This window comes from Ostreococcus tauri, assembly GCF_000214015.3.
Source record: "Ostreococcus tauri WGS project CAID00000000 data, contig chromosome 13, whole genome shotgun sequence".
NCBI lineage: Eukaryota > Viridiplantae > Chlorophyta > Mamiellophyceae > Mamiellales > Bathycoccaceae > Ostreococcus > Ostreococcus tauri.
This window is the reverse complement of record NC_014438.2, coordinates 426,404-438,797: the sequence shown is the minus strand read 5'-3', so window position 1 is coordinate 438,797 and position 12,394 is coordinate 426,404. Positions and strand designations below refer to the sequence as shown.

Below are 12,394 nucleotides of genomic sequence, written 5' to 3'. Positions count from 1 at the left end.
ACGGAGGCGCGAACGAGGCGGTCGAGCGCGAGCATGTCGTCGTGTGAGGCCTGGGGCGGGCGAACGCAACACTAAACCCGTGCGTCGACGCGATGATCGGCACATCGACGCGCGCGCGCGGTCGATCGGCGCTCGAACGCTCGCGAACGACCGCGAAGACGTCGTTCGGGGTGTACGCACCGCGCACGCGCGCGCACGGGGCGTCGACGACGCGGAGAGGGGGACATGGCGACGCTCGCGAGCGCAACACCCAACCTGGGCGCGAACACGGCGGAGACGGCGACGTCGGTGCTCGTGGGTGAGATGGCGAACGTGGTGTACGACGCGGCGATGGCGAACGCGACGGCGATGAAGCAGCTGCTGAACGACGCGAACGAGTACGTGGATTGGAAACACGACCCGTTGAGGTACTTTTGGGCGACGTTTTGCGCGTGCTCGTGCTTCATGTGGTTCGGGTTCGCCGGGGATAATTTACAGTACTATCGCATGAACGGAGGGTTGGCGTACGCCGGTGGGGCGACGGCGAGGAGCGTCACCGCGGAGTCGTTCGGGAAGAGCGGGATGTTCTTGTTGATGTACAGACTGTGCGCGCTGTGCGCGTGCGGGGCGTACGTGGGGCGATTCGGGAGCTCGCCGATTACAAAGAACGAAGGCACGGGGACGTACGCGCTGAACATGTCAGAATTTTTGAACTTGCACGATTGGACCTTGTACGCGGTGACGGCGTTCTTCTTGCTGGCGACGAGCGCGAGCGTGCTGGCGATGTGCTCGACGCCGGGGACGCTCGATCGATACCTCGGGCACAGCGGGCGGTGCAACACCTTGGGTCACTGGGTCATGGCCTTGTACACGGTTGCGTTCACGATGAGCGTGGTATTCACCATCACGGTGATCTTTGAGGCGATCTTTTCGCCGCAGTGCGTGCCATCAAGCGCTCGAGGGGAGTGGTCGACGTTGACAAGTCCCGACTCGCGACTGTGTTACCTCGAGCCGCAGTACATGCTCGGATACATCGGTACGGTAGTTTTGATGCTCTTCGAGGCTTCGGTCGGACGATTGGTGTTTCCAAAGTGCTACATGTCGCAGCCAATCTTTTACTGCTCAGCGTTCTTCATCATGAACCACTACAACGTCCTGTGTCTTCAGGGCGACTGGTCATACGGCTGGACCAATTTTTTGCGCAAGCAGACGATTTTCTACCTGAACGCGTTCATGACGCTCGTCATGGTCGTTTTCTACGGATTGGTCAAGTTTTTGCGATCGAACGCGAACACGGCGTCGGCGAAACAACTCGAGGAGCGCGTGCCGCTCTTCATGTAAACTATAGTCGAGGAGCGTCCGCTCCTGTTTGATAATATCCATAGCTCATCGAACGCCAAGACTTTGATCCATCATTACAACGTAAATCCCCTCTAATCTCTCTTACTCTTCGTCCCGAGCACCTTCTTCCTGGCGTCGAGCATGTACCCGTACAGCATGGGGAAACCCGGGACGTAGCCGAGGAAGAACAACACCATAAACGTCGGAAAGTGAAACGCAATGTTTAACTTATTCGGCATCTCCAACGCCAACGGGTTCGTCTTAACCAACTGTGCGAACCCACTCTTCGCCAAGAAAAGTTCCGAGCTTACGCCGAGCGGATACAACACGATGAAGAGCGTGTATCGACACCAAACAATCGCTCGCGGGACTTCACCGTCCTTCGTCGCAACCTTGAAAAAATAAAAAGAATACCTTATCACCTCGGTGACGCCCCAGGCCAGGATCAGGCTCGGAACGCCTAATTCCAACGGCCCGACGACACCCATCTTAGCCGTTCTGGACTCCGGGGCGAGAATTAACACCCCCCAGACGACCATCAAACGCGAGCTCACCTGCATCGCGGTGACGACTACGGGAGAGCGAGCGAGACCGATCGCAGCGTGGACGATCTCGAGCACGGCCGCGGTCTGGGACCATACCAAGGGTTTCTCGATCGCGTCGTACACGGACGCGGCGCCGGTGGCGCGCAGGGCGGAGAAACCGAAGACGAGGACGGAGAGCCAACCCGCGATCAGCGACGCGTTGTACGTCGCGAGATAAAGCTTGGCGAAGGACATCTCGTTCGCGCTTCGTGAACGTTACTAGACGTGTTTGTGTGCGTGCTATTACCGAGCGGTGATTCGCGCTCGACCACCACGGGCGGCGAGAAGTGAAGTCATACTACGAATCGGCGGCGGCGTTTGCGAGCGCGTCCGGGACGCGTTGGCCGCTGGAGCGTAAGACGTCCACCAAACCTCTCGCGTGTCGCCCGTCGCGAATGGTGAAAAACGTTACGGATTTGCCGAGTCGCCCTGCTCTGCCGGTCCTACCGATTCTGTGGACGTACTCCTCCACGCCGCCGCGGTTCGGGAAATCGTAGTTCACAACGAGCTTCACACCCTCAACGTCAAGACCGCGTGAGGCGACGTCGGTAGCGATCATGATCGGAGAAGAGCCGCTTTTAAACTCGCTGAGAACCCAGTCGCGCTCTTTTTGCTCCTTGTCGCCGTGTAATCCTAATGCGGGCCAACCGCCGACTCGAAGCTTGCGCGTGAGCGCGTCCACCGAGGCCTTGGTCTCCACGAACACGAGCAACCGTTCGCCGTCCATCTCTCGCTCAAGTGTCTCGATGAGCTTTTCATATTTGTCCTCTTCATCGCCGTTCATTACGTGGACGATTTGCTCAACATTTTTGGACGCTAACAAACTATCACCGGCGCCGCTGACTCGAAATTCCACCGGATTGTTGCGAACAAGTGTTCGCGCTATCTCTCTCACCTCGACCGGCCACGTCGCGGTGAACAAAAGAGTCTGTCTATCGGGTCTCGTCTGAGACACTATCCTACGAATTTGAGGTTCGAAGCCCATGTCTAACATGCGATCAGCCTCGTCTAAGACGACGAATGTCGTTCTCCTGAGATTTGTCACGCCCCTCTCTAAGAAATCAATCAACCGTCCCGGTGTGGCGACACAAATCTCACACTCGCCCGATTTTAGAGCCTTCACCTGCGGCCCTTTGGGCGCTCCCCCGTACACGCACGCGTGCTTCAGTTGACTCGACGCGGCGTATTTCGCCACCTCGAGCTCGATTTGACACGCCAACTCTCGCGTCGGCGCCAACACGAGCGCGATCGGCCCTTCCCCCGGCGCCAAAACCGGTTGCGCGTTCACGTGCACGATCGCCGGCAGTACGTACGCGAGCGTCTTCCCCGACCCGGTCTCCGCCACCGCGACGACGTCCCGTCCGCTCAGCGCGCTCGGCCACGCGAGCGACTGCGCCGCGCTCGGAGCCTCAAACTTCTCTCGCAACAGATCCTCCGTCACGTACGACGGAAAAGACGCCTCGGTAAAAGTCAACACGCACTTCGGCGCGTCGACGCCACCTCGCGTCACTCGGATCTCCATGCGCTTCATCGTCCCCTCGTTCTCCGCGAGCGACCGACGCGCCGTCGCCGGGTGCTCGACGTAAAAATTCTTCTCAAACGCGAACCCCTCGCGCACCTCCTCGACGTCGGCATCGCGCACCGTGGACATCGCGAGTTCGACCCGTCGCGCGTCTCGTCCCGCCCTCGAGCGCTCGTAATCGTCGCGCGTGGTCGACATCGCCGCGCGCGCGCCGATGAATTCCGCGTCCCGTCTCGCACCGATCGAATTCGAAAGGCGTCGAAAGGTGCGCATTGGTCGAGCACCGGTCGAGCACCGGTCGAGCACCGGTCGAGCACCGGACGTCGCGAACACCCACGCACCGTCGAACACCCATCGTCGTCGACGCGCGAGACCACGGCGCGGGCGCGCGAGGCGACGCGCGCGGCGATGACTCGAGCGCGCGCGCGCGGCGTGGACGCGCGGCGCGCGCGCGACGGCGGCGACGGCGGCGCGCGCGGTCGAACGTGCGTGGTGCAGCGCGACACGCGCGCGGAGGACGGCGACGACGCGAACGATGGGATGCTCGCGCTCACGGCGCGCGTGCGCGAGCTGTGCGCGCGCGATGCGTCGTGCGCGTACGTCGGCGACGGTGATGGGTCGTCGAACGCGAGCGGGACGCGCGGTGGGGACGGGGGGGCGACGGCGTTGGACGCGTACCCGCCGTATTGGGCGAAGGTGTTCGCGGCGAAACGCGCGCTGGAGGACGCGGCGTTGAAGTGCGCGAGGGTGATTTGGGTGGATTCGGACGCGACGTTTCACGATTCGCGGTCGGTGTGTGCGGGTGCGCGGTGTGAGACGACGGTTCGGAGCGTTAGCGAGATCGCGGAGGAGCTCTTCGACGGGAAGGATTTCTTCTACTCGCGAGACCCGTCGATGACGCCGCCGGACGAGTATTGGGGCTCCGAGTTCAACGCTGGGTTCTGGGGATGCGCGAATACGACGAGAGGGCGGGAGATTATGACTGCTTGGACGAAGACGTACCCGGTCGAGGCGTGGTCCAGGGGTCAGGACGGTCACTGGACGTCGACTGGAAATTTCGCCGGTTCGACGTACGAGCAGGGCGCCTTCGTGCACTCGGGTCTGCTAAAAAAGTATAAAGCCGTGGGCGCGATGAATGAGGTAGACGCGTGCGCAATCAACACGCCGTGCGAATCGCTCAAAGAGGCGTCGATTCGAGGCGCGCAGGCATGCCATTTCGCGGGCGTCTACAAGGAGACATATCTCCCAGGATATTACGCCGATGCCAAGGAAGACCACAGCCCTTTTGGGACTCACGAGAGCTCCTACGAGGATCTGAGTACGACCCTGAGCGCCGTGAGCGAGCCGTTCATGTCAAAGTGCCAGTACGATCTCTCCTCAACGGGCGCGGCGCGCACCGGGACGAGCGTCAGCGCCGAGCGTCAAGATGCCGTCGACGCGGCGCGCGGCGCGCACAATACCGATGTCACCATCATCGCCGTCGCCGTCGCCTCCGTCGTCACCCTCATCGGTTACGTCGCCGCTCGTCGTCGCCGCCGTCGAACGACTTCCGCCGAAGATGAGACCGCTCCGCTCGTGTGAGCGTCCCGAATACATGTAACATACATCGCTCTAGACCCATCGATAGCGCACGAAAAGACAGCCTCGAACAATCGCGACCGCGCTTTCATGATCCGCGCGTCGTGAGCGATCTGAAATCACCCAGAACCCGTTCCCCGCGCGCCGCGACGGGTCGCGCGCCCGTAACTTGGCATTTTTGACGAAAAAGTAACAATCCACTGACGTCATTCACATGCGTCGCGTCTCCCGCGTCGCCACCCGCGCCCTCGGCGTCGTCGCTCGCGCCGATCGACGCAAGCCATCGGGAAGACCGTCGGCCGTTCGCCCTCGAACCCACACGCGCGCGATGACGACACAAACGCCGCAAGAGACCACGAAGGATGTCCCGAAGGAGATCTTTCTGAGAGATTACAAACCACCGAGTCATTCCTTCGCCAAGGTTGAGCTGGCGTTCGATTTGAGGGAGCAGGGGACGACGGTGCGAAGCATCATCTCCGCGGTGCCCGCGAGCGGGTCGACGGGGGAGTTGTTCCTGCACGGGGATGAGTCGGTCAAGTTGGACGGCGTGACGGTGAACGGGTCGGCGCACGAGCGATACGAGAGAGGATCGAAAGGTTTGACTTTGAAAGATCTTCCGAACGAACCGTTTGAGTTGTCGATCACGACGACGATCGAGCCGCAGGAGAACACGGCGTTGGAGGGGTTGTACAAGTCGAGCGGGAACTTTTGCACGCAGTGCGAGGCGGAGGGGTTCCGAAGGATTACTTTTTACCAGGATCGACCGGATTGTATGTCGACGTTCACGACGAGAATCGAGGCGGATAAGGCAAAGTATCCGGTGTTGCTATCGAATGGAAACCTGATCGACAGCGGCGAGCTCGAGGGTGGAAGGCACTTCACGGTTTGGGAGGATCCATGGGTCAAGCCGTGCTACTTGTTCGCGCTCGTCGCCGGTAACCTGGGGATGATTGAGGACAAGTTTAAGACGATGTCGGGCAAGGACGTGACGCTGAGAATCTTCACTGAGAAGCACAATATCGACAAGTGCGCGCACGCGATGACGAGCTTGATCAAGTCGATGAAGTGGGACGAGGAGACGTTTGGGTTGGAGTACGACTTGGACCTGTTCAACATCGTCGCCGTGGACGACTTCAACATGGGCGCGATGGAGAACAAGTCGCTGAACATCTTCAACTCTCGTCTCGTGCTCGCGACGCCGCAGAGTGCGACAGATGCGGATTACGCAGCAATCGAGGGCGTGGTCGCGCACGAGTACTTCCACAACTACACCGGCAACCGCGTGACGTGCCGGGACTGGTTCCAACTGTCTCTCAAGGAGGGGTTGACCGTGTATCGCGATCAAGAGTTCAGCGCGGACATGAACTCGCGCGGGGTCAAGCGCATCGGTGACGTCTCTCGGCTTCGCACCGCGCAATTTGCGCAAGATGCCGGCCCGATGGCGCACCCGATTCGCCCGGAGTCTTACATCAAGATGGACAACTTTTACACGGTGACGGTTTACGAGAAGGGCGCCGAAGTCGTGCGCATGTACGAGACGCTTCTCGGTAAGGATGGCTTCCGCAAGGGCATGGACCTGTACTTTCAGCGACATGACGGCCAGGCTGTGACGACGGAAGATTTCTTCGCCGCTATGAGCGACGCCAACGGCGCGGATTTGTCCACGTTCAAGCCGTGGTACTCGCAAGCGGGCACGCCGCGCGTCACTGCTAACGGCTCGTACGACGCCGATGCGAAGACGTTCACTCTCAGCTTGACGCAAGTCGTCCCCAAGACACCGGGTCAAGATACGAAGATCCCGGTGATGTGCCCCGTCGCCGTCGGTCTCGTCGGTCCGGACGGGAAGGACATGGAGCTCACACTCGACGGCAAGTCTGTTGGCACGACGACGGTGCTCAGATTCGACAAGGCCGAGGCGACGTACACGTTCACCGGTGTCGAGGCCAAGCCCGTGCCGAGCATCTTACGTAACTTCAGCGCCCCCGTGCGGCTGACAACCAACCTGACGCAGGACGATCTCGTTTTCCTGATGGCGAACGACTCTGACGCGTTCAACCGCTGGGAAGCCGGCCAGACGCTTCTTCGCACGCTCTTGCTGGACTTGATCAAAGGTGACGGTCAGTACAAGATGGACGCCGCCATTACGACCGCAATGCGTGCGATCATCGCTGGAGCCAAGGAGCCGAACGCCGACAAGGCTTTCATCGCGCGCGCGATGATGGTTCCGTCTGCGGGTGAGCTCAGCGACATGCTCGACGAGGGAACGGTGGATCCCGCGAAGATCCACGAGGCACGCACGTTTGTCATGAAGACGCTCGCTACCGAGCTTCGCGCCGATCTCGAAGCCACGATGAAGGCTAACAGTGCCGAGAAGTACTCCAACGAGCCCGCCGATCGCGCCGCTCGATCGCTCAAGAACACGTGCATTGGCTACTTGTCCTACTTGGACGACGCGGCGATCGCGGCGATGACGTACGAGCGCTTCGCGTCCGCCGACAACATGACGGACAAGATCGCCGCTCTCAACTCGCTGAGCGACAAAGAGTGCGACGAACGCATCAAGGCTTTCGCCGAGTTCTACGAAGAGTGGAACAAGGATCCGCTCGTGATGAACAAGTGGCTTGGCCTTCAAGCCATGTCAAACCTCCCGAACAACATCGCCAACGTCAAGGCGCTCATGGAAGGACCGGCGTTCGACATCAAGAACCCGAACAAAGTATACTCCCTCATCGGTGGCTTCTGTGCGTCGTCCGTGAACTTCCACGCCGCAGACGGATCCGGCTACGAATTCCTCGCCGACGTCGTCATCAAACTCGATGACTTGAACGGCCAAGTTGCATCTCGCATGGTGAGCGCGTTCACGAGATGGAAGAAGTACGAACCGTCTCGCTCGAGTGCCATGCGCGCTCAGCTCGAGCGCATCCGCGCTAAGAAGGGACTCAGCGAGAACGTGTTCGAAATCGTGTCCAAGTCTTTGGAGGCTTAATCTCGCCGCAACGAATTCTTTCCCAAACGGTACCGGTACCGGAACCGACGACGACCCAAAAACGTTTTAGTTTTAATCCACACCACAAAGCAAACGATCAAAATCAACATACTATTTTCTGCGCACTAAAAAATCTAGTTCCCTAATAGTTCTCCGCGTATATGATGTCGTCGGACATGCGGTAATTCTTCTTCTTCTTCTTGAGACGCACGTTCAAGATGAGATGCACTTTTCGACGAAGCACGTGCTCGAGGAGTACTCTGGCGCTGATGCCGATTTGCCCGATGACCTCTCCCGATTTCCCGACGACAATTTTACGCTGTGACGCGGTATCGACCAGTACGTTCTGCTCTATGCGTACGTCGCCGTTTCTGAAATCCTCCCAAGAGACGTGCGCGATGTCGACTTCGTACGGTATCTCGGCGTTGAGTCGGTTGTACACGCTCTCCCGAACGATTTCCAACGCGCGCTGCGCGTCAGTCATGTCGCTCGATTTCATCGGGTCAAACTCCCACGGTGCCTCCGGAGCGGTGTCTAAGAGATATTCGAGCAAAGCTCGCGTCCCGGCCCCCGTGAGCGCGCTCACCGGAAAAACACGATCAAACTTGAACCCCTCGCCCCCAGCCTTTTGGAAATCGTCGACCATCTTCACCAGACCCGCCCTGAGTTCCTTCGGCACGTCGTCCACCTTGTTCAGCACCAACACCGCGCGCGCGTCCGCACCCTTGTCCTCTCTAATCTCATCCATCGCCTCGCGCACTCGACGCACGATGTCCAATATCCTCGTGTCCCTCCGCTCGAGCTGTCGTCTCGCGTCCACAACGAGGGCGAGCGCGTCGCACTCCGCCGCCGTCTCGAACGCGTGCTCCACCTTTCTCCCGTGCGCCGCGTTCCTGTAGTGCTCTCGCCCGACCACCCCTGGGGCGTCCACGATCACGACTTGCGCGTCGCCCACCGTTCGACACCCGATCGCCCGTCGTCTCGTCGTGTTCGTCTTTCGACTCACCGCGCTCACCGTATCACCCACCAGCGCGTTCGCCAACGCGCTCTTCCCCGCGTTCGGCGCCCCCACCAGCGCCACGCGCGCGCACCGCTCGAGAAAACATCCATCGCGCCTCGCGCCGCGCCTCGCGTCTCCCGTCGCGTCGACGTCGTCGCCCTCGATCGCGTCTTCCCGCGTCGTCCGCCCCCCCGCGCGCCGCGCGGTCGCCGCGGCGACGCGTTCGACGCGTTCGATCGCCCGCGCGATCACCCGCCCCCGCGCGCGGCTCCCGTACGGGTTCACATCCGCGCGCGAGAGTTCACCTCGGCGCCATCGACTGGCGGCGCGCGCATCGGTCGAATCCCCGTCGCCCGTCGTTCGCGCGCCGCGAACGACGCGCGCGATCGACGCGCGGGCGCGCGCGACGGTCGAGACCGCCCCGGTGACGGCGCGACGGGTCGACATCGCGCGCGCGCGCGTGCCGATGCGTCGATGCGCTCGACAGGCGTCGACGGTGTCACGCCAAAGGCGTCGAAAGGCACGACGCGCGCCTTTCGACGCCTTTCGTCGCCTTTCGATGCGCGCCTTTCGATACCTTTTGACAATCATCGACATCCATCGACGGGCGTCGACGGGCGCGCGCGTCGACGGGCGCGCGCGCGATGGGCCCCGCGACGGCCGACGCCGCGGTCGAGCGCGCGGGGTGTCGCGAGACGCTCCCGGAGGGCGCGCTCGCGCACGTGCGGCCGCGCGAGGGGTGGATCCCGGTCGTCGCGAGAATCATCCATCGCGGTGCCGACGACGGCGACGTCCACGCGCGGTTGGTCGACGACGCCGCGGGCGTGGGAAGGGCCGGGGACGTCATTCGCGCCGAGCGATCGAGCGTGGCGGAGTACTTCCCGGTGGGGTCGGTGGTGACGGCGTTCGACGCGCGCGGCGTCGCGGAGACGGGTTCGGGACGGGTGCGGTCGGTGGACACCACGACGTGGCCGCCGACGTGTGGGGTGGAGTTCGAGGGGGTGGAGGGGCGGGTGTGGCTCCCGGCGTCGCGGCTGGCGCTCACGGCGGAGGTGGAGGCGGTGGTGGAGGCGCGGGCGATCGCGGTCGCGACGGCGGCGGCGGACGCGCACGCGCGGGCGTTGTTGGAAGAGGAGGCGAAAGAGGCCGCCGTGCGTTTGCGCGCGGCGAGTAAGGGGAAAGAGGGGAAGAAGAAGCCGAAGAAGAAGAAGTCGACGAGCGACGGGACGGGGGCGAGCGAATCGGACGCGACGGCGGCGGATGACGTCGCGGCGGCGGAGGCGGCGGCGGAGAACGCGAGAATAGCCGCGAAGGCGAAGGCGCGGGCGGAGGCGCGGGCGAGGCAGGAAGAGATTAAAGCGGCGAAGGCGGCGGCGGAGAAGGCGGCGAAACGCGAGGCGCAAAAAGCTCGCAAGGCGGCTGAAAGGGCGGCGAGAGAGGCGCTCGAGGCTGAGAAACGCTCAAACGGGGACGCGATGGACGACGCTCAGATGCCAGAGGAAACGACGATGTCGCCGGAGACGGAAACGCTCGAATGTGTGTCGGAAGAAAAAGACGCGGTCGACCCGTCTCCGGCGCCGATCGAACCACCGACGATTGAAGAGTCGACGCTCACGGAGACGCAACGCCGCAAGCTGGCAAAGGAACGAAAGAAGGCGCAGCGAATGGCTGAAATCGATGCATTATTGACGACCTACGAGGTAGAGGCGACGGACGCGACCGATTCTGAGCACTCCGCCTCTGGGCGCACGCGCAAGAAGAAGAGCAAGAAGAAGACGAGCGGATTCGTCGCGGCAATCGGCAGTCCCGTCGCGGCGACACCGAACGCCAAGCGCGTGCACTCCGCGGAGTGGTTCTCCGCGTTCGTCGTCATCGCGTTCTTCGCCGTGTTGACCCTCGCGTATCACGCTTTTATCTTTGCCAGGAGCCGCTTCGGCTACGTCGACGCGCGCCTGAAGTAGAAAAATGTCTTTTCACATTCCAAGAATGTTCGCCGCAGTCTCTCGGACGCCGCGACGCGTCGACGATCCCGAGAAATCTCACGAAGCGAACGCGCGAGAGTCACGACGCTTCACACGCCGTCATCCACCAAAGAGGGGCGCGTGTCGAGGTGGGCACTCGTCACAACACGACGCGAAGCGTCGCGAAGCGTCGTGAGCGTCGACAGAGCTTTTCATCCTCGCACGAAGAGCCGCGTACGCGCGTCGCTCGCATCGGTCGGACCCATGTGCGTCATTCACGACGAGTACGGTGACGTTTGCCCAGAGATTACACGTGTTCCGCACGGGAGTCTCGCGTTTCCATCCAAGGGCGCGCGCGTCCCGGAACGGCGCGCGAGAGACGACGCGGTTGATCACGAACGACACGAACGACGCGCTGACGGTCGTAAAACAACGCGCCGTTCGACGAACATGGACGATGTACGGCATTCGCGCTCACCTGGTCGACGCGTGGACGTCGAACGGGTCGACGGACTGGACGCGTCGTCGCGCGTCCCGAACGACGCGGGCGTCGACCGGGACCGCGCCGACCGGGACCGCGCCGACCGGGACGAAGATCATCGCACTGGGTACGCGTACGTCCCACGTATGAATGATGTGCTTCATCGAAAAGGTTGCACCGCGCTCGAGGCGCTGAACGAGCTCATGCGCGATGCGTCTACTCGATGAAGCGAACTCCGCGCTCGATGAAAAGAGCGCGCGGGGTCTCCGCCCCGCGCGGGCTTCTCGTTCTCAAGTGTCCTAGGACGAGTCTCTCCTTCCCGGAGATTTCCGCGGAACGCCGATGATTGCTGCGATTGATTCCACGCGAACACGAACGATTCACCCGTCTGGTTTCAGTTTCTCTCTCTCGTCGTCTCCTCGGACGCGCGGTTCCAGCCGACGCGCGACCGGTGAGCTAAATTCAATCGCGCCCCACGTGGCGCCGTCGCACACGCTGTAACGCATATGTACACCACAATCGCATCGCGCACCGGTCGTCGATGCGCGCGTTCGAGCGAGTCAGAACATTCGGAACAACGCGCCGATCGCTCCGAAACCCAGCGCCACCCCCGCGCCCATGAAGAAACTTCCCGAGATCGCCTGCCCGAACGTCTCCCGTCCCCCACCACCGGTGATTCGGTGATTCGGATCGTCCACGAGCGCGTCGCTCCGAGGCCTCGGCGCACCCACCGCGGTGGTCTCGTTCGTCCGCGTGTTCCACCAGTACACCTCGCCCGTGCGCTCGTCGCGCACGGGACGCCAGGGCGAGGGCGATCGGACGACGTCCTTGGACGACGACACCGCGCGCGAGGTGGAGGGAGGCGCGAGCGAGGCGCGAGCGAATCGACGGAGCATGGCGAGCGATGACTGAGGGACGCGGGCGACGCGCGAGTCGGTTACGGCGGGCGACGCGCGAAGAGG

The 12,394-nt window shown here is 62.1% G+C and overlaps 8 protein-coding genes across 8 annotated transcripts; 4 read left to right on the top strand and 4 right to left on the bottom strand.

The window, feature by feature from the left end:
- Positions 1-225: 225 nt before the first annotated feature.
- OT_ostta13g02540 (unnamed product) lies at positions 226-1,320 on the top strand (the record flags this gene model as incomplete). The annotated part of the gene is made up of 1 exon (XM_003082687.1): positions 226-1,320. One exon carries the CDS (start codon positions 226-228, stop codon positions 1,318-1,320), a length of 1,095 nt encoding a protein of 364 aa, XP_003082735.1.
- A 92-nt stretch (positions 1,321-1,412) lies between these two features.
- On the bottom strand, positions 1,413-2,099 carry OT_ostta13g02530 (Protein-tyrosine phosphatase-like, PTPLA; the record flags this gene model as incomplete). Its single annotated transcript, XM_003082686.2, has 1 exon — positions 1,413-2,099. The coding sequence occupies one exon, from the start codon at positions 2,097-2,099 to the stop codon at positions 1,413-1,415; it is 687 nt and encodes a 228-aa protein (XP_003082734.2).
- Positions 2,100-2,202: 103 nt separating this feature from the next.
- OT_ostta13g02520 (Helicase, C-terminal) lies at positions 2,203-3,624 on the bottom strand (the record flags this gene model as incomplete). Its single annotated transcript, XM_022982750.1, has 1 exon — positions 2,203-3,624. The coding sequence occupies one exon, from the start codon at positions 3,622-3,624 to the stop codon at positions 2,203-2,205; it is 1,422 nt and encodes a 473-aa protein (XP_022840243.1).
- Positions 3,625-3,834: 210 nt separating this feature from the next.
- On the top strand, positions 3,835-5,007 carry OT_ostta13g02510 (unnamed product; the record flags this gene model as incomplete). The annotated part of the gene is made up of 1 exon (XM_003082685.1): positions 3,835-5,007. One exon carries the CDS (start codon positions 3,835-3,837, stop codon positions 5,005-5,007), a length of 1,173 nt encoding a protein of 390 aa, XP_003082733.1.
- A 325-nt stretch (positions 5,008-5,332) lies between these two features.
- OT_ostta13g02500 (Peptidase M1, alanyl aminopeptidase) lies at positions 5,333-7,990 on the top strand (the record flags this gene model as incomplete). The annotated part of the gene is made up of 1 exon (XM_003082684.2): positions 5,333-7,990. The coding sequence occupies one exon, from the start codon at positions 5,333-5,335 to the stop codon at positions 7,988-7,990; it is 2,658 nt and encodes an 885-aa protein (XP_003082732.2).
- Positions 7,991-8,132: 142 nt separating this feature from the next.
- On the bottom strand, positions 8,133-9,437 carry OT_ostta13g02490 (P-loop containing nucleoside triphosphate hydrolase; the record flags this gene model as incomplete). The annotated part of the gene is made up of 1 exon (XM_022982749.1): positions 8,133-9,437. The coding sequence occupies one exon, from the start codon at positions 9,435-9,437 to the stop codon at positions 8,133-8,135; it is 1,305 nt and encodes a 434-aa protein (XP_022840242.1).
- A 197-nt stretch (positions 9,438-9,634) lies between these two features.
- Positions 9,635-10,951, top strand: OT_ostta13g02480 (unnamed product; the record flags this gene model as incomplete). The annotated part of the gene is made up of 1 exon (XM_022982748.1): positions 9,635-10,951. The coding sequence occupies one exon, from the start codon at positions 9,635-9,637 to the stop codon at positions 10,949-10,951; it is 1,317 nt and encodes a 438-aa protein (XP_022840241.1).
- Positions 10,952-11,992: 1,041 nt separating this feature from the next.
- On the bottom strand, positions 11,993-12,328 carry OT_ostta13g02470 (WW domain; the record flags this gene model as incomplete). The annotated part of the gene is made up of 1 exon (XM_022982747.1): positions 11,993-12,328. One exon carries the CDS (start codon positions 12,326-12,328, stop codon positions 11,993-11,995), a length of 336 nt encoding a protein of 111 aa, XP_022840240.1.
- Between the last annotated feature and the right edge of the window lie 66 nt (positions 12,329-12,394).